The sequence below is a fragment of the Lepidochelys kempii genome, chromosome 2, assembly GCF_965140265.1.
Source record: "Lepidochelys kempii isolate rLepKem1 chromosome 2, rLepKem1.hap2, whole genome shotgun sequence".
NCBI lineage: Eukaryota > Metazoa > Chordata > Testudines > Cheloniidae > Lepidochelys > Lepidochelys kempii.
Genome location: NC_133257.1, coordinates 187,574,262 through 187,599,498, shown reverse-complemented (window position 1 = coordinate 187,599,498; position 25,237 = coordinate 187,574,262). Strand labels below are relative to the sequence as shown.

The 25,237-nt window shown below is 40.2% G+C and overlaps 1 protein-coding gene across 9 annotated transcripts in view; it reads right to left on the bottom strand.

Annotated features, from left to right (window-relative positions):
* The window catches only part of MYRIP (myosin VIIA and Rab interacting protein), a 348,495-nt gene that overhangs the window by 313,201 nt on the left and 10,057 nt on the right, over positions 1 to 25,237 (bottom strand). For 3 of the 9 annotated variants that reach the window (XM_073333104.1, XM_073333103.1, XM_073333106.1), the window contains one exon: positions 8,741 to 8,863. In XM_073333104.1, the coding sequence (XP_073189205.1) occupies positions 8,741 to 8,850 (110 nt within the window). In that variant the 5' untranslated portion in view covers positions 8,851 to 8,863. Of the gene's footprint in view, positions 1 to 8,740; positions 8,864 to 10,509; positions 10,573 to 10,881; positions 10,899 to 11,768; positions 11,863 to 25,237 lie in introns of those variants that run through there. The other 6 variants (XM_073333109.1, XM_073333110.1, XM_073333105.1 and 3 more) reach the window with 5 other exon arrangements.

Genomic DNA, 25,237 nt, shown 5'->3' with positions numbered 1-25,237 from the left:
CTATGACCTGGCGTCCCCCATTGGGGTTGCCAGCTCCCCTGAGGGTCCCTGCTGTCTGGGGCCCAGTGCAAGAAGCTATAGCGGTGCTGGACTGCAGCAATGCCAATCGCGAAGGCCATGGCGGTGCCAATGATCAGCGCCCGCGGGAGAACGAGCGTGTCCTGGCTGATTGGGGGCAGTACCGGTATCCCTGGGACTGGGACCAGGGTTCCCTGGACCGGGATCGTCTGCAGGAGTCCTCTGGCGAAAGCCGTCTCAACTCCTCCCGGTGCCGGTCTCTGGGTGGTGCCGGAGAGCGGCATGGTCTTTCCGGTGCTTCTTCATGGCGACCCACTGCCAGTGCTGCAACCTCCTTCTGGGCCGCTGGCAAGTATGAGTCCGCGGAGTCAGCACTCGACTGGGACCAACTCTGGGAGCAGTGCCAGAACGGTGTCCTCGAGAGGCACACCATTGCTGGCTTACCCCTCGATGGCACCCGAGGCATGGGTGCCAGAGGGTTCTCCCCATACAGGAGGGGGCTCGATGCCGACAGCTCGATGAGGTCCTTTGCAGCCTCAAAAGGTGGGGCTTGTGCTGCCGAGACCGCCGGTTTCAGGCCCAGTACCACGGCCTTCCCGCTCTTATCGCGCTCGGGGCCTTGGGAAGTGCCGGCCTCCTGTGCAGGGAACAACCGCGCCTTCCTTTTGGCTGCACCGGGGGCCGCACTGGGGAGGACGAGCAGTGCCAGGGCCTAGCATGGTGCTCTGGGGCCGACAGTTTACGGTGCTTAGCCGGTGCCAGGTCTCTCAACAGCTCTGGGGCACTACACACCAAGGAAGCTTGAGCCAGCGTTGGGCACTCCAGGTCCAGTAGCTGCAATGCGGTCTCCATCAACAGTTGCTTTAGACTAAAGTCTCTTTCTTTTCTTGTCCTTGGCTTAAACGCCCTTGCAAATCCTACACAGTTCAGTTTGATGTCCATCCCCAGGGCAACGTAGACACGAGTTGTGGGGGTCACTAACTGGCATAGGTTTGCGGCACATGGTGCAAGCCTTGAAACCGTGGGCCTGCAGCATGCCCTGCGGTCTGGGGCGGGTGCTGGAGGCCTCCAAGCACCTAAAGCACCTTGAGGTCTTCAAACTACAATTTGAGGACTTCAATAGCACAGATATAGGTGTGAGGTCATTTTTAGGAGTGGTGGGTGAAATTCTGTGGCCTGCATCGTGCAGGAGGTCAGACTAGATGATCATAATGGTCCCTTCTGACCTAAATATCTATGAATCTATAATGACTTAAGTGTCCACAATAGGTATGTTAACGAACTGTTAACAGCTACTCTAAAGGCTAAGGGACTGCTCTTCTACAAGAGAGAGCGAGGGAGAGAGAGACGTTCCAATGCCACCACGGATGGTAAGAAGGAACTGGAGGGGGTCAGGCCGGCGGGGGTATATATATATGCGCGGCGCAGTGGCACCACTCGGGGGGGCCCCGCTGGCCCGACGGGAGCCGCTAAGGGGAAAAGTTTCCAATGGACGTGAACAAGCACTCGAAGAAGAACCTATGTAACAGGAGCTGTGGTACTTATCCTGTAGGTGAAAGGTTCTGATTTCACTCCTGTTGACACTCTTGTGAACGGACTATAGTTCAGGAAAAGAAACTACAGTTTCAATAGTTATTGTCATATGGTCATTTCACCTCTTTGCCATAGGCGTAGTCTGACTTCTACGTTGCGGGCGGGGGTTGCAGCATGCAGAGAGCACCCATCTGATGCTACCCTCCATTCTTCTTGGCTCTGTGCGTTGTTCCTGCTTTGAGGGCCAGTGCATGGGGTGCAGAGGTAAAGCCATGTTTCAGTCTCCCCTTCCTTCTCTGCATCCCCAGAGGAGTTAGCAAGGGAGCAATCATGGGGGCTGGAATCATATCTGGTGCTTGTAAAATCTGTGTAAAGGGTCCTCCTTGTGCCCTCCCCATCTATTTGGTAAAGGCCAAATAGATGCCGGTTCTATTAAACTACGTAAGGCAACAAAGTTCAGTGTTCAGAAATCGAAGTCATCTTCTGGAATTCTACTGCTCAGGGACACAGCAAGGCTGAAAACCAGAAAGAGCTTTTAAAACCTATATTGTTAAAAGCTATTTGAAGCAAAGCTGTTCTAGGAATGAGGAATATGAATAGATACACCTCTACTGATTCAACAGCCAGTTAGTTACCAGTGTGTTTGACTTGGCATTTTTCCAATATAGGAAATTAATTACACAGAAGGCGCTTTGTAAACACAAGTTAACAGAACTTTAATTTTATCTGCAAGACCTATGACACATACAGTCCATATACTAAATCCTCTTGTAATAGGAGACAGAAGAATGAGGTTTAAAAAAAAAAAAAACCACTTGCTTTTTATGGTCTAGCTTGACCCTGAATTCCACATAGTGCAAGATCATGAGAAACACAAATAGGGTGAGACGACACTCGTAAAAATGCCTGTGCCCCATCTACATTAGCATTTCCACCAGCCCTAGGCCAATTTTCTGAAAATTGCCAGCACAGACAAGGCCTTTCACTAACCATATGTGTGGCTATTTCTCAAGTGGAGTAAGCAGAGTAGTCAGAAATCTCTTCAGAGCACTAGCCCTTCCTACACAGAGTCTAATAATTCCTCTGTTTAGAAGTGCAAAAGTAAAAATGGCTATGATCGGGAAAACCGGCTTCAGCACTCCTAGCCACAGTTGAAAAACTGTGATAGAGTACTTAGAACTGAAGGATAAATTTCATTTCATAATGTCTTCATACTGACAAATTCCATTTAGCAGGAACACCCACCCAGCATAGCATCTTGAAACCATAGAGGATCAGAGTTTCATTTACCCTCTGGCAGTGTAAATAGCCTAATGTACATAATAATCAGGCCCCTGTAAGCTCCTCTGTCTGGGTCGTGTCCCCTTCCCCCACCCCCACTGTGGACACTAATGGAAAAATGGTATATGGAAAAATGATTTTAAAAAATACTAGTACCCAGTTTCGACAAGGTCTTTTCCCAGTGTTAGCACTGCTGCAGCTGCACTAATTCTAAACCAGGGTGCCAAAAATTCCCACTGGAAACACACCAGTTAGTATATCTACCTAAGTTATTTAGGGCAGTGGTTCTCACATGTGCCAGTGGTCTGAAGAGGTTCTAGCATAAACGAGAAGCCTACACATTTGAAAGACAAGGTGGTCCCACCATACCATCAAGTTTCAATTGTGCAGGCATCACTTCAAGTTGAGTGCCTTTATATTCCTCCCAGAGTTCCCTTGTACACATATGCCTGTTTGCATTGTTTCACAGAAAATAAAGCCAGTCTACTAACATGTCTCTTTGTTGGGCATCTCTTTGAGCTAATTTCAGCCATGATCAAATTTGCTGATGACACTAAAATAGAGGAAGGGTAGCCAAATAAAACAAAAAACATCCCACCAACACAAAATGAGCTGGAGAGATTCAAGCTGTAGGAATAGCAGACAATGATAGGATATATGGTATGAATAATTACTGAGTTCTATAACATATATGAGAAAATAGACTGCACAGATACAAAATGGGTGGAAGTAACCAATTATATACTCAACACTGAGTGAGGTTATTTTCATCTGGTCACCTTAAACATTGTTCAGTTATTACATTTTCATATAATCACTCACTAGAAGGTGTGGGAACAGGATTGGGAGCTTCTGAGAGAAGATGACATTAAAATGTTTAAGAACTACTGATTAGGAGCCTGCTACAAGAAGTTACAAAAGAGCATTACAGCAGAGAATGCAAAAGATATTTACGAAGCTTCAGTGAAACTAGACAACTTGTCCAGCCAGCGAAGACTTACACAGTTCCTATATAAAGCATGATGAATTAATATTGGAAAAATATTGGAAAAATCTGCATTCAAGTCATTTTAATAAATAACGGGGGGGGGGGGGCAGAATCAAATCAGACCCCTGATTATTTTTATTTTGTGTATGCACAGGTTTTACATGGGTTACAATAGTGCTACATTCTTCTTCAAATGACACACGAACCTAAAAAAACGAGGAGTCTGGTGGCACCTTAAAGATTAACAGATTTATTTGGGCATAAGCTTTCTTTCGTGGGAAAGCTTATGCCCAAATAAATCTGTTAGTCTTTAAGGTGCCACCAGACTCCTCGTTGTTTTTGCGGATACAGACTAACAGTATGCATCAGAGGGGAAAGACAACATGAAACTCATTTGCCCTTCTGAGGCAATGACACTTTCATTAGCTTCAATAAATCAAACTATCCAGCTAAAAATTTTAAGTCTGACTTTGTCATAAATTTCTTACATCTTATAATTTACGCTGCATAGAAATGTGAATAGACAAAACTACATGAAAGAATTAATGGAAGATATTGGCATAATGTGACTGAAAACTATGCAGTATTTGCATCTTTCCTAACTTTAGCCACACTTCCAATAAATACATTAGTTTAAACTGTCATTCTAGTTGTGTATTAGTAAGCTTTTATATTCTGCTGGCAAAGTGGATTTGCAGCCAACAAGCCATCAACCTATTTCAGTTTTTTTAGCTTACATTCTTGTTAGATGATTTCCGCTATATCAACGTCTACTCTCCTATATTATCTTAAATGGTTCTTGTTCGTCGTTGTCATACAGAGCAAAACAACAATATTTTCAGTGCCAAAGTCAGCTCTGCAAAGTAACTACTGAAATTCCAGTGGAAAAATATAAAACTCTGTATAGTACAAGCCGGTATGCTGAAACCTACCTCTCCCTATATTATACATATAAAAATAAAATACATTCCATGTGAAAGCTTTAATAAGTTCCCTTTCAAAAAACAAACTTGCTATGTAAAAATCTATTGATCTCTTGATTTTCACAACTGACATTCAGTTTTAGCTAATTTGCCAATCTACAAAAGTTTATAAAGGTTTTTATCAATTTCCTATATAAAACTGTATTGTACACATAACAAAAGGAAATATATTACTATTACACCAAAATTTAAAAAAAAAAAAACACATCCTCATACGTATCTGTAACCATTTTTGTAACAAAACTCTATACAATGTTAATATGTAAACAGTGGTTTTTGTCTTCTACAGAAAGTATAGCGTTATATCTGACATTTTAAAATCATCATCAGGCTGACAGATTTTGCCAATTATAACTTTTTCAAAAATTAAAACTACATAGAAATAGCCTCAAGAATTGATCTGACTTAGTATAAGTTGCAAAATAAGTTGTATTTAAACAAGGCAAAAGCTCCTTATAAGGTGACATTTTGGGAAACTCTTGTGTGTAAATATTATCCCTTTGATCATACTAAGCTCCTTCTCCCAACACTACTCCACCGAACAAAAAAATATTTACTGTATTGTAACGTGAGAGATAGAATATAACCCATGTTCACACCCTACACAGTATTGTAACAATCTTTGTACAAAGTATACCTTGTAAGGTATCTTGTGAAAACTCAATTTGCTGGTCAGTACTGGTCTAGTGTAAAATACGTACAGCAACATTGTATGTGAAGTTATAAGATTCCCTGTATGATGTTATTAACACATGTTTCAAACCCCACAGTCCTGTCCAGGCAGAAGTCAGGTCTATCCTAAAAAAAGGAAGGAATGTGTGCTTGACTTAATTTGATTACCCTGTATACTGCTTAAATGCAAACAGGAAGTTCAAAACACTTGGAAAAAGCCAGCAGGGAACATCCTTCCACATAGACTCTTTGTCTCTTGGGTCTCAGATGGAAATGTTTTTCAAGAGGGAGTCAAAACATAAAAAGGAGGGATAAACATCCCAAAGCAGCCTCTCTCTGCCCCTACCCATTACATTCACTGCATCTGAAGAGACAAAGAAAGCAACCTTTGGACTCCAGGGGAGCGATCTTGACCTAAAGAGTTTGTTCAGTGAGACTGCTGAAAGCATGTGGTGAGAAAACAAACTATGTTAGATTCAAAGCAAAGTTAAGTTAGGCATCTGTAAGCATTTTGTCTTTATTTTTTCTTGTAACCATGTCGGACTTCTATGCCTCATTACTTGCACTCACAATATCTCTCTTTAATCTTGCTCTAGTTAATAAACTTGTTTATTGTTTTATCTAATCCAGTGTGTTCAAGCTGAAGTATCCATGTAACTCCATTTGGGGTAACAAGTTGTGTGCATAATTAGTCCCTGAAAGGAATAAAGGACTCAGTAGATTTGTACCGTCTCTGAGAGGGCTAGGCAATAAAGGACATACATTTCTGGGGGGAAATCTGGGATTGGGGTGCTAGGGTCACCCTGTAGAATAACCCAGGCTGGTAAAAAACCAAGGTGTGCCTGGTTGGCTGTGTGCTGGGAGTGACTTACATGCTGGAGGCTGTTTGTGAGCAGTCCAGACTCGAAGCTACAGCAGCAAAGCATTTTAAATGGCACTCCAGGTTAGAGGGCAGGGGTGACACAGCTACTTATTAGTATGGACTGTACTCTGGTATGTCACACTGCAAAAACCAGCCACAACAATTTAAACCACAAACCAACCGGTAACTTTGCAAGTGATCCCTTAGTTAACAAAAGGTCCGAATTTAACGTCTGGTCACTGAACATTTGTTACAACCAATCTGTGGTAGAGAAATGTGGCTTTATCAGCACTGCACAAAATGAACAGATCCTGGCTCAGGAAACTAGTTGCTCAGGAATTCTTTGTGAAAGCATGCAAACAGAATTGCACAGCCTCCCCCAAAACATGGAATGTTCCTTAAGCCAGCTAATGGTCAGTTGTGTACTGTGGGAACCCATTTTGCCTTTAGTTTGTGATATTTCTCACCTTCCCATGCCCCATTTTCACAAATAAATTACTATTATTAACCAACAACTGTTATAGACCAACCCCAGAAACAAATCCTCAACCACTACACGACCCCTGAATAAATAGGCTTTGCACAGGGATTCTCCCTGGGGACCAAGGTTCATGGAACCATCTCTTCAGGCTGGGGGAGAGAACTGGAATCACAGCATGGCCATTGCTGCAGCATCTTTCCCAGCTTTTGTACTCTCAGTTCATTAGGATGCAACTGGCCATGCTCAAGTAACCCCTGGCTACTTCCTCATTCCTCTTCTAGCCCACCCTGCACTATCCCTAGCCCTCCCCCGCCTTCATTCTGCAATGGAGTAACCACTAAAATCCTTGGGTACAGGGTACAGCAGAGTCTCCCTGTGTATGCCCTCCTCATCCTGCCCTTCCACCACACAGCAGAACCACACCACCACTGTTTGGAAAAGCTGGGCAGGATCTTGCTTATTGATCAGGGGACACAGGTGAACAAGGACAAACACGGGGATGGATTTTAAGTGGCAGGCCACTTTATTAAAACTTCACATCCAAGAAGGGCACTATCTATCCATCTACCCATGCCAGGCATTAGGTGCATCCAGTGCAGGGTTCACAGGGCATTTATCATATAGCCCATACTCGGGGTAGCCTCCCTAGTGCCGATGCAAATGTTTCATCTTCCTCTGCTGAATCCTCTCCTTTTCCTCCTCCAAAGGGGAATGAAGGTACCAAAGAGGGTTCCTACTCTCCAGATCTCCATTTTTCCATAGACCTGGGGTCCACCAGAGAAATCACATGTCTCTTATTTTCTGGTTGCTGGCTCTTTGGCCTATTATCTGCACTGGACACCAGCCTCAAGTGGCTAAAAATGATGAAAGAGGTCTGAGAAACCCCAGGCCGGGTTTAATTAAGTGACTGTAGAAAGCAAGAGCCAATCAACTTGCATCTGTCTGGCCAACGAACAAAGGGGTACTCAGTGGGAGGAGGGGTCTATTCCTGTATAAATTCCCCTTTATCCTAAGCTATCCAGCACCTTGAGGTTCCAATCAAGTTTCTCATCCACTAGATCAGTGGGTGTCAGTGCACTCAAAATGAACTAGGATAGTGTGATGATGTATTTCCTCCTTATTTCAGAGAATAGCAACAGGAAATAAAACCACAACAATAAAAAGAGGGATTTCTTCTTCAATTTATACAACGTACAGGCTGAGTTTCATATCCTTTCTTAAGCAACTTCCTGCTCTTGTGATTCCAGTGAGATGCTGGAAGATAAAAAATGGTATCCGTTTTTCAAGTCAGCATTAGGGCAAGAGAAATTGCATGCAACAAGTATAGATAGGTACTTCAGTCTCTCTTCAAGATAAGCAAGTCATGTTTTCTAGAGAAGCTAAAAAAGAAACATGGATCACACAAAAGGAAATACAGTTGGAAACAATGGGAAAGCTATTGCATCTACCAACTCACATTCCTGCTAGTATATGAGGGAAACTGTCTTTCACACTTAGTTTGCTTTGCTTTGCAAGGGGCTCTTTTTGTTTTTTTACTGATTTTGTGTGACTGAAAGCAGAAGTTGAATATTTGGTCAGACAACAGTTTTCGGCACAATATACTGTATATTACAGAGTGTGTGAGAGAGAGAGAGAGCTCGCGCACGCACACTAGCTTACTTCTCCTATTCACTTCCATGAAAAAAATGTATTCAAACACTTTTAAAAAATAAATCAATTATGGTATTTAATCAAATAACTGAATCTGGCTATAATTACAAACCACAATAAATATTCTGTGCTGAATACATCCAGCTTCATAATGTGAAAAATATTTATTATGGATGCTGAAAGGCCAAGTTCCTCCAGTTTGTTCAGTATGCATCTTTTTCATTACCCAGACAGGACAATCAAAATGAAAATATATTTTCATAAAATCTTACCTCAGCCTCTCCTCTTCTTTCTTGCGAAGGCTGAAATCTCGTTGGACCACCTGAAGAACATGCTCTGCTTCATCATCTGTCAAACCAGATAGATCCAGTTTCCTCCCCATTATTTGATCTATCCTGGATATAAACAATAAAAAAAGTACCTGAAATCATAAAAGGCAACAAAGTACCAAGCGAACAACTTGAAAGCATTGTGTGGACTTCAATGAATTCATAAAATAAAGGACTATTGTGGCCATAACATCAGAGGACAAGAGAATCTCTTTGTATTTTATTCTTTTTTAAAACCTCTAACCTGCACAAACATTTAGGGGGATTGTGCACCACAGTTAATTTCATTCATTCCATCCTGATTTCAAATAGGACCTCAAAAGTTATTTTCAAAAATGGACAAATATTATTTCTATCACTTGGTAAGTGGCAACATTGCTACTCTACCTACAAGTAATATGTTACGGTGACCAAAAAGAAATTTAGAAATTCCAAGAGTTCAAAATCAAATCAACTACATGTAGACTTTGGAAACCAATAAAATACAATTTTATTTCCAAGAAAAGCATCAGATTTTTTTTAACAATTTCCACTGAGATCCCAATGAAGGAGTGAGATTCATGCTTCTGGAAAGCCTTGCCCTATTGGACTAAATACCTCAAGTTACCAGTTTGGTCTTAATCCATCTAGAAATGTTTTTTCAGAAAACTGCCATTCAATAATGTTCCTAACAGAAATCTGTTCTGCATCAAAAATACGTGGAAAAAAGGAAAACACTCAGAGTGGAAGGTTCACCACAAACCAATGCACTAAATAATTACTAATTTCACTTTAGCCTTGAAGATTGGAAAACAAAGTTGAAGTGTTGAACAAGTAAATCATCAGTATATCTATAGAAACAGAAGAACTGAGACAAAGAGCATCGGACTTACAGGATAATGCCAGACAAGTTAATGAGATCCATTAGGAACTAAAACTACAGTGTAAAGCCCAACAAAATAATTGGAAGACTTAGAAAAGCATAGGAGTTGAGAAAACATCAAAATAATGGGATTGAGAGAACATAAAACAGGAAAATTCAATAAAATATTTGAGGCCTGGATATGAGAATTTCTGCAAATGGATAGCAACAAAAAAAATCATTAAATTTGAAACAGAAGTACAAAACAGATTCAAATTAAAAATAAGAAGTGTAAAAAACAGATTTGCTGGCAAACAAAGAGCAACAAGGCTGTAAGACTACAACTCCTCTGATCATCAGCACAAAATTTTGGACATGTCTCACGCCAAAACAAAAACTCAAAGGAGGAAAGAAGAGGATCTCATTCATCTAGGATTATGCCATCAATATACATAACAGGAGAGGAGAATTTAAAATAAAAATTGCATAAACAGCTCCACAATATACAAAATTTGCTCTCCAGTCTAGTCATCCCAAAAATCACCTATGAAAAGAACAAACTCCTCCTCATCACCAGCAGATGTTCAGTTTTCTCTACATGGAATCAAAAATGACCTCAAAACCTGATGAAATAGTTTTACAGCTAAGAAAATATATTGAAATGTATTTACCTAAGGGACTAAATTAGTTTAGAGCTCATTATCTAAGCACTTTGATTATCCCTATCATGATATTGTCAGTATCCCCCAAGAAGTTATGTAACAGACAGTGGGTGATGGGACAAAAAGGAAATGGTCAAGCATTCTAAAAGCCCTAAACATGAAACAGAGAAGGGGCTGTGAAAAAGGCAATTCCGAGAGCCTGCACCTACCTGTTTGGGAAATGATGGCCCAACAGTCTGTGTGTTTTCATTTTTGTTTGTTTTGTTTAATAAATTGGTAAGTTCAACTATCAACACTGGCTCCTGTGAAAATTTTACCAGTAAGGGAACCCAGAAACCATGCATGCTATTCATAGTTTTAATGGAAGCCACAGTATCCAATCATTGAAGATCCATTTTGCATTCTTAATGATTTCATATAAAAATTTACAAAGAACTCTTTGAAATTCTTATGTCTAAAATTTTCAGCAGCTTTGTATCTATTACAAGTTTAAAACCATCTCTTCTAAGAATGTGTATAGCCCAAAGATATATCTGAGCAATACTCTGAACAAATAAAATTATGGCGTGGAATTAAGTGACCTTTGTGTTAGAGCAAGCGGTGAAAATGTGAAACGTGCTACATTTCATCCTGAAATAATTTTCCAAAATAAGATGGCCCGTTTGTTGCCAATACTCAATTGAAAATGCATTTGTTTATACTGTATTTTATCTTCTCCAATTCTTTAGTTTTCAGTTCTTTGAAAGGGAACTTCATATACCTGGAAAGAGAATATCATTTATCTTTTTCTACTTGTTAGGCTATTGCTGAAATTTCATATTCACTAACTAAAATCTCTTATTTTGCCACTCAGAATATAAATAGATGTAATTAATGGTATGCTAGATGAAATCAAAGACGTTGTTAATAGATGTCTGAAATTAGATTACAAATTCTTTGGGTGAGGAACTATTTCTTAATGTGTATCTGTTCATTACTAGGCACAATGAGGCTGTGATCCTGATTTGGTCCTTTGTGCGTTACCACAAAGCAAACCCAAACATTTATAAGTTTTAAACAAATGACAGGAAAATTCCTATCAAAAGGACGTTTTAAAAATAAAATTACTAACTTTAATAGGTAATAGAAAATTAGTGCCATGGAAACAAAGGACCGTATATCATCCCTTTTCCCCAACTCTTTCTTCATAGCAGGGGAGGGAATATGTTAAAATAGAGGCAAAATCTTACTAATATACATAGGCAAGAACAGAGACTAACAGTTTGCACCCCTCTACGCACACCAAGACCATTAACACCTGCTGGAAGTTTCAGCAGAAGCTGCAAGAGTTTGCCAGTGGAACGATGGATTATAGAGGGGCTTTTCCCCCGTGCAGCTCCATACCCTCTCCCAGCAGACAACCTTCCCTCTGTCCCAAACACACAACCTGCACAATGAGACACTGAGGCTTTTAGCCCTCTACACCTACCCTAGGAGAAGCGAGTGTCCTCAGCAAAACTTGCTGGCAGCAGTCTGAGAACAGTTCAGTGTAGCAGCATGGAGGGGTATGTCCTGTACGCTTTTTCTTTCTGATCTAAGGAGACCCAATGCAGCACTCATCTTAGGGCTTTTTATAGTACCCAAAGCAATTAAAAAATATGTAAAAAAAACACTTCAAGTGGAGGGCCTCATCTCTGCCCCTGCCAGACAGCAAGTTGAACTGGAACCAGAGAACCAGTTCAAACTGTGGAATTTTGTGGTTTGTTTGTTTGTTTTTAAAAACTTGAACCATAACCAAACCCAAACCATAATTTTGTCCTACCTACCTACTGAACCAGAACTGAACTGAAAAGGCCTGCCCCAGTATGAGATTAGGGTTGCCAGGTGTCCGGTTTTCAACCAGAATGTCTGGTAAAAAAGGACCCCAGCGGTTCCGGTCAGCACCACTGACTGGGCTATTAAATGTTCGGTAGGCAGCGCAGCAGTGCTAAGGCAAGCTCCCTGCCTGCCATGGCTCTGCGCGGCTCCTGAAAGCAGTGGCATGACCCTTCTCCGGCTCCTAGATGTAGGGGCAGTCAAGGGACTCTGCACACTCCCCCACCCTGCCCCAAGCACAAGCCATACAGCTCCCATTGGCCAGAAACTGTGGCTGCTGCTGCTTCCGGGAGCTGCTTGAGGTAAGCTCCATCTGGAGCCTGCACCCCTGACCCCCTCTGCGCCCAAACACCCTGTCCCAGCCCTGATCTCCCTCCCGCACCCCAAACCCCATGCCCAGCCCCACCCAGAGCCTGTACCCCTGCCGGAGCCCTCACACACACCCTGTGCCCCAACCCCCTGCCCTAGCCCTGATCCCCCCTCCTGCATCCGAAACTCCTCAGGCCCAGCCTCACCCCAGAGCCCACACCCCCGACTCCCCAGCCCAGATCCCCCTCCCACTCTCCAATCCCCTCAGTCCCCGCCCAGAGCACCCTCCTGCACCCCAAACCCTTCATTCCCAGCCCCACCCCAGAGCCCTCACCCCCCTACACCCTAACCCCATCCCAGCCGGGAACCCCCTCCCACATCCTGAACCCCTCATTTCTGGCCCACCACAGAACCTGCACCCCCAGATGAGAACCCATACCCCCTCCCACACCCCAACCCCCTGCCTCAGCGCGGAGCCCCCTCCCATATGCCGAATCCCTCGGATCCACCCCCCAGCCCAGAGCCCCCACACACACCCCAAACCCTTCATCCCGGCCCCACCCCCTCCTGCACCCCAACCCCCTGAGCCAGCCCTGTGAAAATGTGTGAGCGAGTGACGGTGGGGACAACAAGCCACAGAGGAGGGGAATGGAGTAAGCGGGGGGCAAGGCCTCGGATAAGGAGTGAGGCAAGGGGCAGGGCAAGGGCGTTCGGTTTTATGCAAGTAGAAACTTGGCAACCCTAAATGAGATGAGAATAAGACTAGAAGAAGGTCAGCCTACAAGAGTAGGGAGGAAGAAGAGAAGCACAGGAGCTGCCTGTATACCACATGAGGCAGCAACGGGGCCAGCAACAGATGAACCATCTCTGAGAGCAGAGCTGGAATGCTCCCTGGTCCCAGAAGTTAACTATTCGCCCCCACCCTCCCAAAAAAAGTAATGGCTCCCCAACCCTTCTCCCCCTTAGACAGGCCTCCTCCGCCCCCATGCCCAAACCCTGGGGAAGCTCCTCCCTCCAATTGCCCCATTTGAGGCAGGGCCCATGCCGCAAACTTATTTCCCCACTGAAGTAGGCCACAGGCTTCACTCCCAACCCCCCACCCTCTAGGGCAATACCTGATACCCATCTCCAACCACCCCACCCCATCCCCAAGCAATTCTCTCTCTTCACCTACTGCAGCTGGTTATGACAGGCTCTGATTAGAGGAGTGAGAACAAGCTCTGCAAAAGTTTGCATGTTAAACGAACTCGCATGGATCGGTGATGACTCAAGATCACCCCTCTCTGAATTGCTTCTCGGCTAAAACACAACCATACTTTATTAGATTCTGGAAATATGCAACTGGGCTGTGCTAATGTCTTTGGTTTATTTATAGTAATTATATTTCTATTGTAATTTATTACAGCAATGGAGAATCATAAGGAGAAAACAACAAAAATCCCATAAGAATGTTCTTCAAATATGACCATGTAAATAAAATAGCTATTTGTCCAGTTCAGAAACCAGAATCGTGTCAGGGAACCATGCTGCCAATCTGGAAAGGCACATTCAAAGACACCACCCTGAGGAGTAATCTGCAATTTCTTAAGGGGAAAAATGACAAAAGGACAACAACAATCCAGACAAACCCACATCAAGAAGTCTACAACAACACAAGATACTTTGGATTCCATGTTCACAACTCAGGCAATTGCAACAACAATTGATTAAGCTACCTTACTGGAGGCTCGCCTAGAATTAGTCACTGTAAAAAGGAGGACTATTGAACCTAATAGAGGATTCAGGATTTTGTGAAATTGTTGACCCCATTCTGGAAGGGCTGGGGACAAAACTTGCATTGAAATGCTGAAGATGGACGAGACAAAGTTACTGCTGTAGCAGCCACCATTCAAGAGGGGGAATCACAAAACAAGTAAAAGGAAGACTAATTTCTTTGAAAGAGGGTTGTGCCACACAATTTGGCTGATCCATTTTAAGAGAGTAACATTCAGCATATTGTTGCAGGACAAATTGCTCTTCTGACTCTATCATTGAAAGAGATCAAGGAAAGATGCATCTCTTGAATATTTAAAATCAATGATTCTTAAAGTTGTTGGTATGTATGGAATCACTCCTAAGCGTATATGTAGCATTACAACAGATAATGGAGAAAACATAGTGAAAGCAGTGAAGTTAACAACTGAGGACCAGGAAATGGAAGAAGAACAACAACAAATTCAGGTGAAGGATAAATTATTTATTCTTTGGGGAAGAAGTTCAAGAAGAAGATATGGAGCAAGATTGGAATGATTTGACTCCTATGGTTGAAGCAGCTAGCCTTAATATATGTGCTGAGGCCATGGGTGTAACATTGAAGGGAATTTTCTATTTTGCCTACACCTTGTAGTTGAAGACTCTCTGAAAAACGTACAATCTCTGGTATAATTCATAAAGCTCAATATGTCTGTAAAAAATGAGAAAACAAACAATATTGGTAGAACTTAGAAAATTTAATTAAATTAAATTTAAAAACCCACTCTTAGTTTGTCCTGCCAAATGGCTCTCAACTTATAATATACTTGAGTGACTCTTGGAGTGCAGGGATTTCTGCCAGGACATGGCCACCTCAAACCATGAGCAGAATGGAGTGTCACTGAAGGCATCACAATTGCACTGAAACCCGCTAAAGTGATAAGATTCTTCAATATGAAAAACTGACCACATGTGACTTTTATGGTGCCTAATTAAAATGCCAACTGGAAACATCAAAAGTCTCTTCTCCATTTACTGAATCCTTACTGGCTTCAGTGGGGAGAGAAAAGAAAAAAATCTGTTTGAAAATTATATCTGTCTCATGTGTATACCTTGATCCTAGATATCAACTCCTACTGTTAGAAAGGGACAAAGTCAAGTCAAAACGTGGACAAAATTGGAAATGCTTCAGTCATAAGTAAAAATTAATAATGTCATAGAATCAATGTCAGAAACCTCTGAAATTGAAAGATTGGATGATGAATCGGAATATCATCTTACAGCTCATGAAATCTCCAAACACAAATATACCTGAATGAAGGAAAGCCCAAATAAGGATTGGGCCAATTCTTGGTCCATTTGCTGATAAGCCACGTCTCAGTAAGAAAGAAAACATATTGAACTGCTGGGAATGTCATAAAGATGGCATGATCAAGCTGTTATCAATTGTCAGAAATTGTATTGGCAGGGTCAGCAACACAGAAGAGTGTTGAAACAACATTTTCAGGCCTGAAATTTATCCTTTCACCACAGAGTTCCAACATGACAGAGCAAATATTAGAAGATGTTATTTTAGTTCATTCAAACAAATTATTTATTAAAAAAATCGTGTTTATTTGACAACAGAAATACGAGGAAAACTCAAAAAATAAATAAATGGTCAAAAATCAAAATAGTTTCAATTTTAAATTAAAAAGGAGAGTTGAAACTTATTTCCACTAAGATTGAAATTTGATTTGAACCAGTAACAACCATTTTTTTTTTGGATGGCTTGAATATGAACTGAATTTGAACACACCAAATACAACTTGAACACAAACCGAATCACAATAAATACCTGCCTCCAGAGGCCTGAAAACCCCTCTCTCAAAGGAATGAGAAATCAGAACCTCCCCATGATAAGACCCAGTGAATTTCCCAATTAACATTTCACTTCCATAGTTTTTCTGGGGGAAGGCATGAAGTAGTCCAAAAGAAAGTAAAGCTATTATCCAAGCAATTTCAGCAAATGCCAGGAAGAGCCTCTGTGGTAGGGCTTGCAATGTTCTGAGGCACCTACCACAACAGCTAGAAATCAAACAACTTTCACTGCTTTAGAAAAAGCAGACAACAGTCAACAATTTTTTGCCATATTTACACCAAATTTTATCTTCAAATATTCATTGCAATGTTTTTGGAAACTTAACCAAATTAGTATTTGAAAGGTTTATATTAGATTCCATCCATAAACCATGACCTGCCCACTTTCTGCCAACCTCCAAAAAACAACAGCTTTCCAGATAACTGTTCTTTGCAATTCTAGAACACCTTTTCTCTGGTAATGTCAGAACAATTTAAAATATTAATGAATTATGCCAGAAAACACTGTATTGGGCAAAAGAGTTAAATACCCTTTTTGTTTCGGTTTGCATCAAAAAAACTTAGCAGCAATTGGACAACTAACAGTGAACATCAATGTAAATTGGGTAGGATTTGAGGCTCAGATAGAAAAAAGAACACGTTAAGAATTACTTAGACAAATTGGATGTTTTCAGGTTGGCACGGCTGGATGAAATACATCCTAGAATACTTAAGGAAGAGGCTGAAGAGATCTGAGTCATTAGCAATTACCTTTGAGAACTCGTGAAGGATGGCATAGACCCCAAAAGACTGGAAAAGGGAAAATATATATAACCTGTCTACAAGAAGGGGAATAAGGACAACCCAGGGAATTATAAACCAGTCAGCTTAATTTCAGTATCTGGAATGATAATGGAGCAAATAATCAAAGAATTTGTAAGCACCTAGGAAAAAATAAGGTCAGTGCTCATTTCAACTAGAGTAAATGGTGGATTCTCTGTAACTTGATGTCTTTAAATCATGATTTGTGAACTTCAGTATGAGTTATGGGACAATTACAGAAGGGTGTGAATGAGGTTCTGTGGTCTGCAACGTGCAGATGGTCAGACTAGATAATCACGATGGTCCTTAAAGTCCATGAGTCAACTCAGATTTGTCAAGAACCAACCCTGTCAAACCAACCTAATATCCTTCTTTGACAAGGTAAACAGCCTTGTGGATAGAGGGAAGCTGTAGATGTGATATATCTTGACTTTAGGAAGGCTTTTGATATGGTCTCAAGTGACCTTCTCATAGACACAAGTGGTTGGAAAAGTGTACTCAGCATAGTTATCAATGGTTCATAATCAAGCTGGAAGAGTACATTGAGTGGTGTCCTGCAGGGATCTGTCCAGAGTCTGATTCAATTCAATATCTTCAGAAATGATTTGGATAATGGCAGAGAAAGTACCCTTATAAAGTTTGTGGATGATACAAAGCTGGATGTGCTTTGGAGGACAGAATTAGAATTCAAAATGATCTTGACAAACTGGAGAAGTAGTCTGAAATAAATAGGGTGAAATTCAATCATGACAAATGAGAAGGATTCTACTTAGAAAGGAAAAATCAATTGCACAAATACAAAATGGGAAATGACTACCTAGGAAAGAGTACTGCAGAAAAGGATCTGGAGCTTATAGTGGATCACACACTTAATATGAAACATAACAGTGCTGCAAAAAAAGCAAACATCATTCTGGGATGCACCAGCAGGAGTGCTGTAAGCAAAACATGACAAATAATTCTTCCACTCTAATCAGCACTGATAATGCCTTGACTGAAATAGTGTGTCTCGTTCTGGGCACCACACTTTGGGAGAGATGTGGACAAACTGGAGATAGTGCAGAGGAGAGCAATAAAAATCATTAACAATCTAGAAAACATGACTAGAAAAATTGTGTTGATTTATGCTAGAGAAGACGAGGGAGGACACAATAACAGTCTTTAAGTACATAAAAGGATGTTTTAAAGAGGAGGGTGATAAGTTTTTCTCCTTAACTGCTAAGGACAGGACAAAAAGTAAGGGAGATTTAGGTTAGACAAAAAAAAAAAGCTTCCTAACTGTGAGGGTAGTTAACCACTGGAACAAAAAATTATCTAGGGAGGCTGTGGAATCGCTGTCATTGGAGGTTTTTAAGAACAGGTTAGACAAACACCTGTCAGGGATGGTCTAGATAATACTGAGTTCTGCTTCAATGCAGAGGACTGGACTAGAGGACCTATCAAGGTCCCTTCCTGTCCTACATTTCTATGATTCAATGCCTTTACAAGGTAGGCCTATGGTATTGTCTTTCAAACGTGTCATGACAAGACCTTATATTGAATACCATAAAAGGCATGAAAGATTTGTGAGTGACACCAAAGCATTCTGAAAGCATAAATAACTGGAATAATTTATAAGTTATAACTTAATTTATGCACAGGAAGCTGCTTAGATGGCTGGTCAATAGGGAGCTGTCTACCTTCATAAGTCTGTAATATATCTTTCAGCTAAATCTCAGCTCTAAATGCGAAAATCCAAACTTTCAAAAGACATTCCCTAGAGGACTGAGGGTCAATAAATCAAACACCCTTATTACAATGAAGCACGGTATTGTCATCTAGGACAGGTATCATCTGATAATATTCTTTAGTATTTTCCCCACACACAGTTATGAATCTAAAATTGTTACAATTGAATTATTAATTGTTCCAGAATCCCATATCTTGAACACAACAGAATGAAAATTGTGTTTTCATAGAATTTCATAGAATTGTGTTTTCAACAGAATAAAAATATTTGTCAAGAACTGTAAAAAGTATGGTTAGGCTATTAGTATTTCATAATTGTAACAATCAAAAACAGGATATGAGAAATGGAAATACAGGAAATACTGATCCGAACCATACATAACATCATAGTAAAGTTGTTTGGACTTAGTCTCAGGCAAAGATTGCCATTACATAAGGGCTAAACCATAAACAATTCAGAAAAAAACAGTTCAGCCATAGAAAATGATATCTAGCAAAATAGCCATACCAAAAAAAGAGACTTATGTGCTCAAGTTAAACAAGTTACTGTTTAGTTTGCTTATCACACAGAACGGCGAGTGTTCCTTGAAAATGGCAAGACTAATGTTTCTATTGCCTACTTTGGTTCTTGGTTTAAGGGAGGGACTAATCCATCTCCAATTTTATTTTATTTTATTTTCTCTCTCTCTCACTCACTCACACACCTCTATCTTAATTTCACCAAAAAACTATTAATATAAAATTTTATATGCCACTTTTCATCTCAAGCTCAAACTTTTCTGGAAAGCTCAGGGCAATCAATCACACAAGAAGTTTGCAAAGATTCTGGATATTTTAAAATTTCCCTAATTTTCAAAGATTTCCTAACTTTCTTTTTGGCTCTTAACTCACAATGATTGTTCTCAAACAAAGTTGCACTGGTATAAGTAAAAGAATGATTTAAAATTGATGTAATTGAATTGGCACAAAAGCTATGTGGATATCTTAAACTGATATAAACCTATATTGATTTAGCTTAAGTAAATCAGAAAAAAGGTATAAGATGAATCAAAATATGACACTCTACAAAAGTCTACACTGGGACTTGCACTGATTTAACTAAACAGGTATAAGACTGTGTATCAGTGAACAAGGCCTAAAACTGATTTACTTATCATAAATATATGATTTTCTTCACTGCAAATAGAAATTTCCTTCCCCAACTTTTAGAGCAAATTGATTGTCAGATCGTACATCAAAAAAAAAAGATTATATCTTTTTAAAAGAAAAATGTACTTTGGATGCAAACAGAAAAGCAGCAGTAACTCCCTCCATAAACTCCTGTTTGGTAGCTTTCAGCTTTTCTCCGTTGCTAGACTTCAGCTGGTGACGCGGGATTGGAAAATTAGCATCTTCTAGCTCTCAAAAGGAAGAATTTAATTAGTCCAGACAGTTTTCAGTACCTTCTCTTGTCAAGTAACATCACTACCACTGTAGCATACCTTTTGCCTCTAGGCTATTAAGAATAATGTATCACCTATGAATACGGATAGTACACGCTAAGAGAGATTTTCATTCACACTGTTTAAACATTTGTTTTAAAAATACATCTATTTAACATTAAGATCCAACTGATACACCAAAGGAAGGCCATGTTAAAGATTCAAACTCTCCACCTACCCTTTAATTTTTAAGGTCTGAGAGTTAAAACCGTACATTCTCCAAGACACCCAGCAAAATTAGGGAAGTCTACAGTTGACATTCCTGGTATTTCTAAGATACAAATCAAACTCCTTGGCCAACTAGCTGGAGAGAGGGCACAGAAGAAGTCCATTGGCTCTGTGTGTCTGAGGCGAGGGTGTATACACCCTTTCCCCTGCCTGTGATGCCATTTTCTGCGCCCAGGAGCAACAACACCTCCTCTACGCCTCCCATGGAATTAGAGCAGGACCAGTGCATTGGGGCTTTGTATTTGGACCCCAATGCCTGGTAAAGCGTAGGCCCATCTATTCTCCCCCCTCATCCCTTCAACCTTGCCAGGGGGGAGGGGTTTGCAGAGAGTCTCAGTAACAGTGCTGGGATGAGGTTAAAAATAGGGAAGGCCTCAGGGCAGCTCTTCCTAGGTGGCATAAATTACAGAAGAAAGGTTAACTGGAGCTGGACAAGTTACTGCTCCATAGTTTCCCAGATGTGTTAAGTTGTGACCTCATTAAACCACATTCTTGGTGTCTTGTCTTTCTTCTTGGGCAATCTGGGGCAATGGTTCAGGTGGTCTAATTATTTAATACCTGCTTCTGCAGTAGAATATCACTTTTGATTAAAAATATAGGTTGCTGCTGCTTCTGAAGTGTTGGTACCTTCCAGATTCTGTCCGTACACTGCCTCAAGCCCTGCCGCCTGCACTTTGAAAGCATTCATCAAAAGTTTAAATTTCAGTTATTGCTTTAGAATTGAGACCTATCATTTTTCCTTGTTGTTCAGCAACATGAGCTCTTTTAGGATTTCCCTGATAGAGCAATTGCTAGAAGAAATATTTGTTAGTAAAGCTGTGCTTGAGGCTGCATTGCTTGGTGGTAGGGAATCAGTCCCCAGGGTAGACTGTCAGGATCTAAAGAAGGCCGTTCCATCTGTCTTGCATTTATTTTTTGGAAATTACATCAATTTTAGGAAGAATATTTCAACAGTAAAAGAAGTTCTCAGCAAAAATTACATTTTTCCCTCCAAATTCTATAAGCAGCACCTTATTTATCTAAGATAGATTGACTACCTTGTTTGCAGACAAGCGCTCTTCCCCACATCTTATGTGTTTGTCTCCAAACATTTACTAATTAAAAACAACTAATCATATTACCAATACAGAGTCTTTAAACAAGATTGTTTTAGTGTGGGTTTGCTTTTTGTGCGTATGACAGAGAGGAGAAAGAATAAAAATAAGTTATAGTTGCAAGGAAGAGGGACCTTTGAATTCGGGATTACTGCAGCATACTTTCTGAGCATAAATTTGAACTAAAAAGATATTGAATGAACATTACTCTGCAGCCATTCCACATTTGGCTAAGATCCCATCGAATATCATAACCATAACTGAAGCACTTTCAGGATTGGTCAGCAATTATTTGGAAGGGAAACCTCCAAGGAACTTCTAGATGCCACAGGGAACAGTGTCTTAGGCATTCTTCCCTTGTGAATTGGCAGTGGCCCAATGTCCCGGGATATTGACGGGACAATATGCTGCAGAAAATATTGAGCCAGATCTTCAGGTGTTGTAAATCAGCCTAGCTCCATTGACTTTAATTGAGCTTTGTCATTTACACTAGCTGAGGATTTGGAATACCATCTTTCAAATGAGATAAAAAACAAAGATCCAACTCATTGTGATCTTATATCACTTTTAACAAGAATAAAGTTGTTATGAATAGTCTTGACTAAATCCTATTACACTTTCTCCGTGCTTAAAAATCCCTGTAGTATGAACTGGAAAGATTTTTTTTCACTTCTTACCCAAAATTCTTGTATAAGGTTGTTTTGTGATATTCAATAGATGCTGAGTTCCACAGCAGAGTTAACTTCATTCCACTGGTGGGTGAAATGATCCTTATATAGTCAGTAAAATACATTGGTTGTCCTTTTAGAGCAAGTTATTGTCATTACTATGTTATCTTACCCTACATTAATCTACAAAAGTGTGCCACTGTATATAGTAATGGCAGGCATTCAAAACACCAGAAGACAAAAAGGTTAGTATTGTATGTTTTGAAGTGTTTGTATAACCTCTTTAAGAAACTAATATGAGCTTCTGATACATCTTCCCTCCACATCCTTCACTAATTTCCTTACTGAATATGAGAGATCAAAAGCATAAAAGACCAATGAAATCATTTAACCTTTTCTCTACAGGAGAGACTAAAACAAAACATTTTATGTCAGTTGATGGTAAATATACATGAAAAAGAGCAAGGAGTATTTCACCTAAATATGCCACTCCTCTTCAGACATGAAAAACAACATGCATCTCTATGAGCCATTTCAAAAGGTAATAGTTTTTTCCCCCTTATATAAGATGAATTGAAACACTGCACTGGACGAACCAAAGCACACTTTATCAGGCTTGAAGGATTTTATTTTCATCATCTAACCCTAATTTTATAAGAAAAAATTAATACCATATGAAAAGAGCCTTCCTAGTAAATCATACAAACACAGAATCCTTCAGGCAAAATTCTGCCAATTGGAATGCAAGCACAACTCCCCGTGAAGTCAGTGCAATTATAAATGTAATCTCAGTATAAAACTTGACTTTATTGATCAAGTTGTTGGATTCAGTGTGAGGGTCCTGGCTGGTGGTGGTGGCCTGTGATATACAGGAGGTCAGCATAAATGATTTGGTTGTGTCTTCTGGCCTTAAACGTCATGAGACTAATTTGTCCTCCACAACTATGCTACTGAAGTCAATGGAGTTGCAGTAGTGCAACTGTAATGAGAATTAGGTGCAGAAATTCAGAACAACAAGGGAACATTGGCCCCTTCAGTGTATTTTACCTCTACACTACTAAACTTTCTAGGCCCTACATAATCTCACCTCATCTCTCCCATTTTCATCTTGTACATTTTTATAACACTGAACTAAGCAAACTGTGTTCATCTATCACTTAATTGTCTGTACTGTACTTCTCTAGCCTCTGCTACTTAGCAACAAGAATCATAAGAAAGAATACATAATAGGTCAACCTATAAGACTTAATCTTCTGATCATATAGGAATGATTGATGTGTTTCCAGTCATGAGCAAGAGACTGGAGAGAGACAAAACAGTAATGGCCATGTATGGATAGACAATTATTTCTTGGACGACAGGCACAGAGAAAAGAGGCCACTGATTGATAGTGTGCAATTCACATATTATAACCTGACCAATAATGGACAGCCAACAGCCATTATGTAAATTGTTGCAGGGTACAAATGGCAGCGTGGCCTAATGGTTCGAGCATGCAGATGAGCACTACATTTTTTAATTATATGGTAGCTCTGACTTATTGCGTGACTATCATCAGCTTGTTGGCAAATTTATGTCAACAGTTAAATAACTGTTCTAATCCCACTCTGTCCTAACAGGTTCTCAGGTGTGTCTGCTTCATACTAAGTCTATAAAGAGCACCTTACTAAGGCAAAAACAATCCACAAATCAGCGGAAACACTTCAGCATGTTCACAATGCCCAAGCATTGGTACAGCTGTGAAGCTGCAGTAAGTCTTCCTTTTTTATCATCTATACTTTTAATGATCTGAGAATAAAAAGCATTTTAAAAGAAAGAGTGACTTTCTGAAAAACGTATGCAGTGTATATGTAGCTGTGTCAGTCCAGGATATTAGAGAAACAAGGTGGGTGAGGTAATATCTTGTATTGGACCAACTTCTGTCCAAGCTTTATGAGTCACACAAAGCTCTTCTTCTGAGCTGGTCCCTCACCAACAGAGGTTGGTCCAATACAAGATATTACCTTACCTTGTATTAAATTACATAATGTATATTGATGTAATTTTGTGCAATTGAACACAGTAGGAGAAAATCATTATAACACTATGCTGCTCCTCTGAATTATTTAACTCAAAAGCCACATCATAATCAATGCATGCAAATATATGTTCAATGTAACATAGCCAAGTGTATAATTTAGCTTCATTTTACAAACATTTTAATAGTCGTCAACATAATATGCAAATACTCTGCTTCACAGGCCACAGCTTACTAAAACTTTTTCAGTGCAATACATTTTGGATTCACGAGTATGTTATGTCTTATTTCCTAAAAGCAGCTTGTCAAACAACGTAAAATTTGGTCCAAAAGTTGACCTCCGGCCACAGACCACTTATGAAGCTGGAAAGACTTTTCCAAAGGACTTTTAGAGGAGAGCCAAAAATTTGGTTTTAATGGAAAGTAAGTCATTACTACAACAGATATTGCCTTGCCATCATGATATAGTATACTCTATTAGTACCAACTATAAAGAGCAAATTTACTATATTAAAACTTTGCTAATTCATACTTTTGACGGGAAAACTTAATTTGTAAAATTCAGTAATTTGCAACAATTAGATAATCACAAACACAAACAGCAAAGATAATATCACAAACCTGTGCTTTCTTCATTTACTATAACACCTATGGAATTATTCTAATCTTGCTTACACCAGTATAAATTACAAGTTAGCGGGTTTATGCCAATGCAAAACTAGTGTAGGTATGGTCAAAATCAAGCCCTTGTAGCTAAGTTGTTGCAATATTCCCCATCCTTGAAGGGTGAGGTAGATTTCCCACCCTCTTCTGGAAAAAACCCTACAATGGCTTTATTACATCAAAACACAAAATGAATGCTATGCCGTTCATCTAGCAATAATTTCATTCATCTAAAAAGCACACAAATTATCCAAAATTAAAAGCTTGCAATTCAGTACAAAAAAAATACAAGAACCTCACAAGCCAGTTCTTACTCCTGCTATGGCCAGAGAGATGCTATGCTCTGGTAATCTCTCACTTTTTGGGTCCATTGGCAGCAGATGGACACAAATTAGGGCACTCCTAAGGCAATTCTAATTTGAACTCAGGAGCTGAAGCCCTCATCCAGCTCCAGGTGAGAGTGTGAAGATAAAGGAGCAAGTCTGGCTTTACACTATCTATAT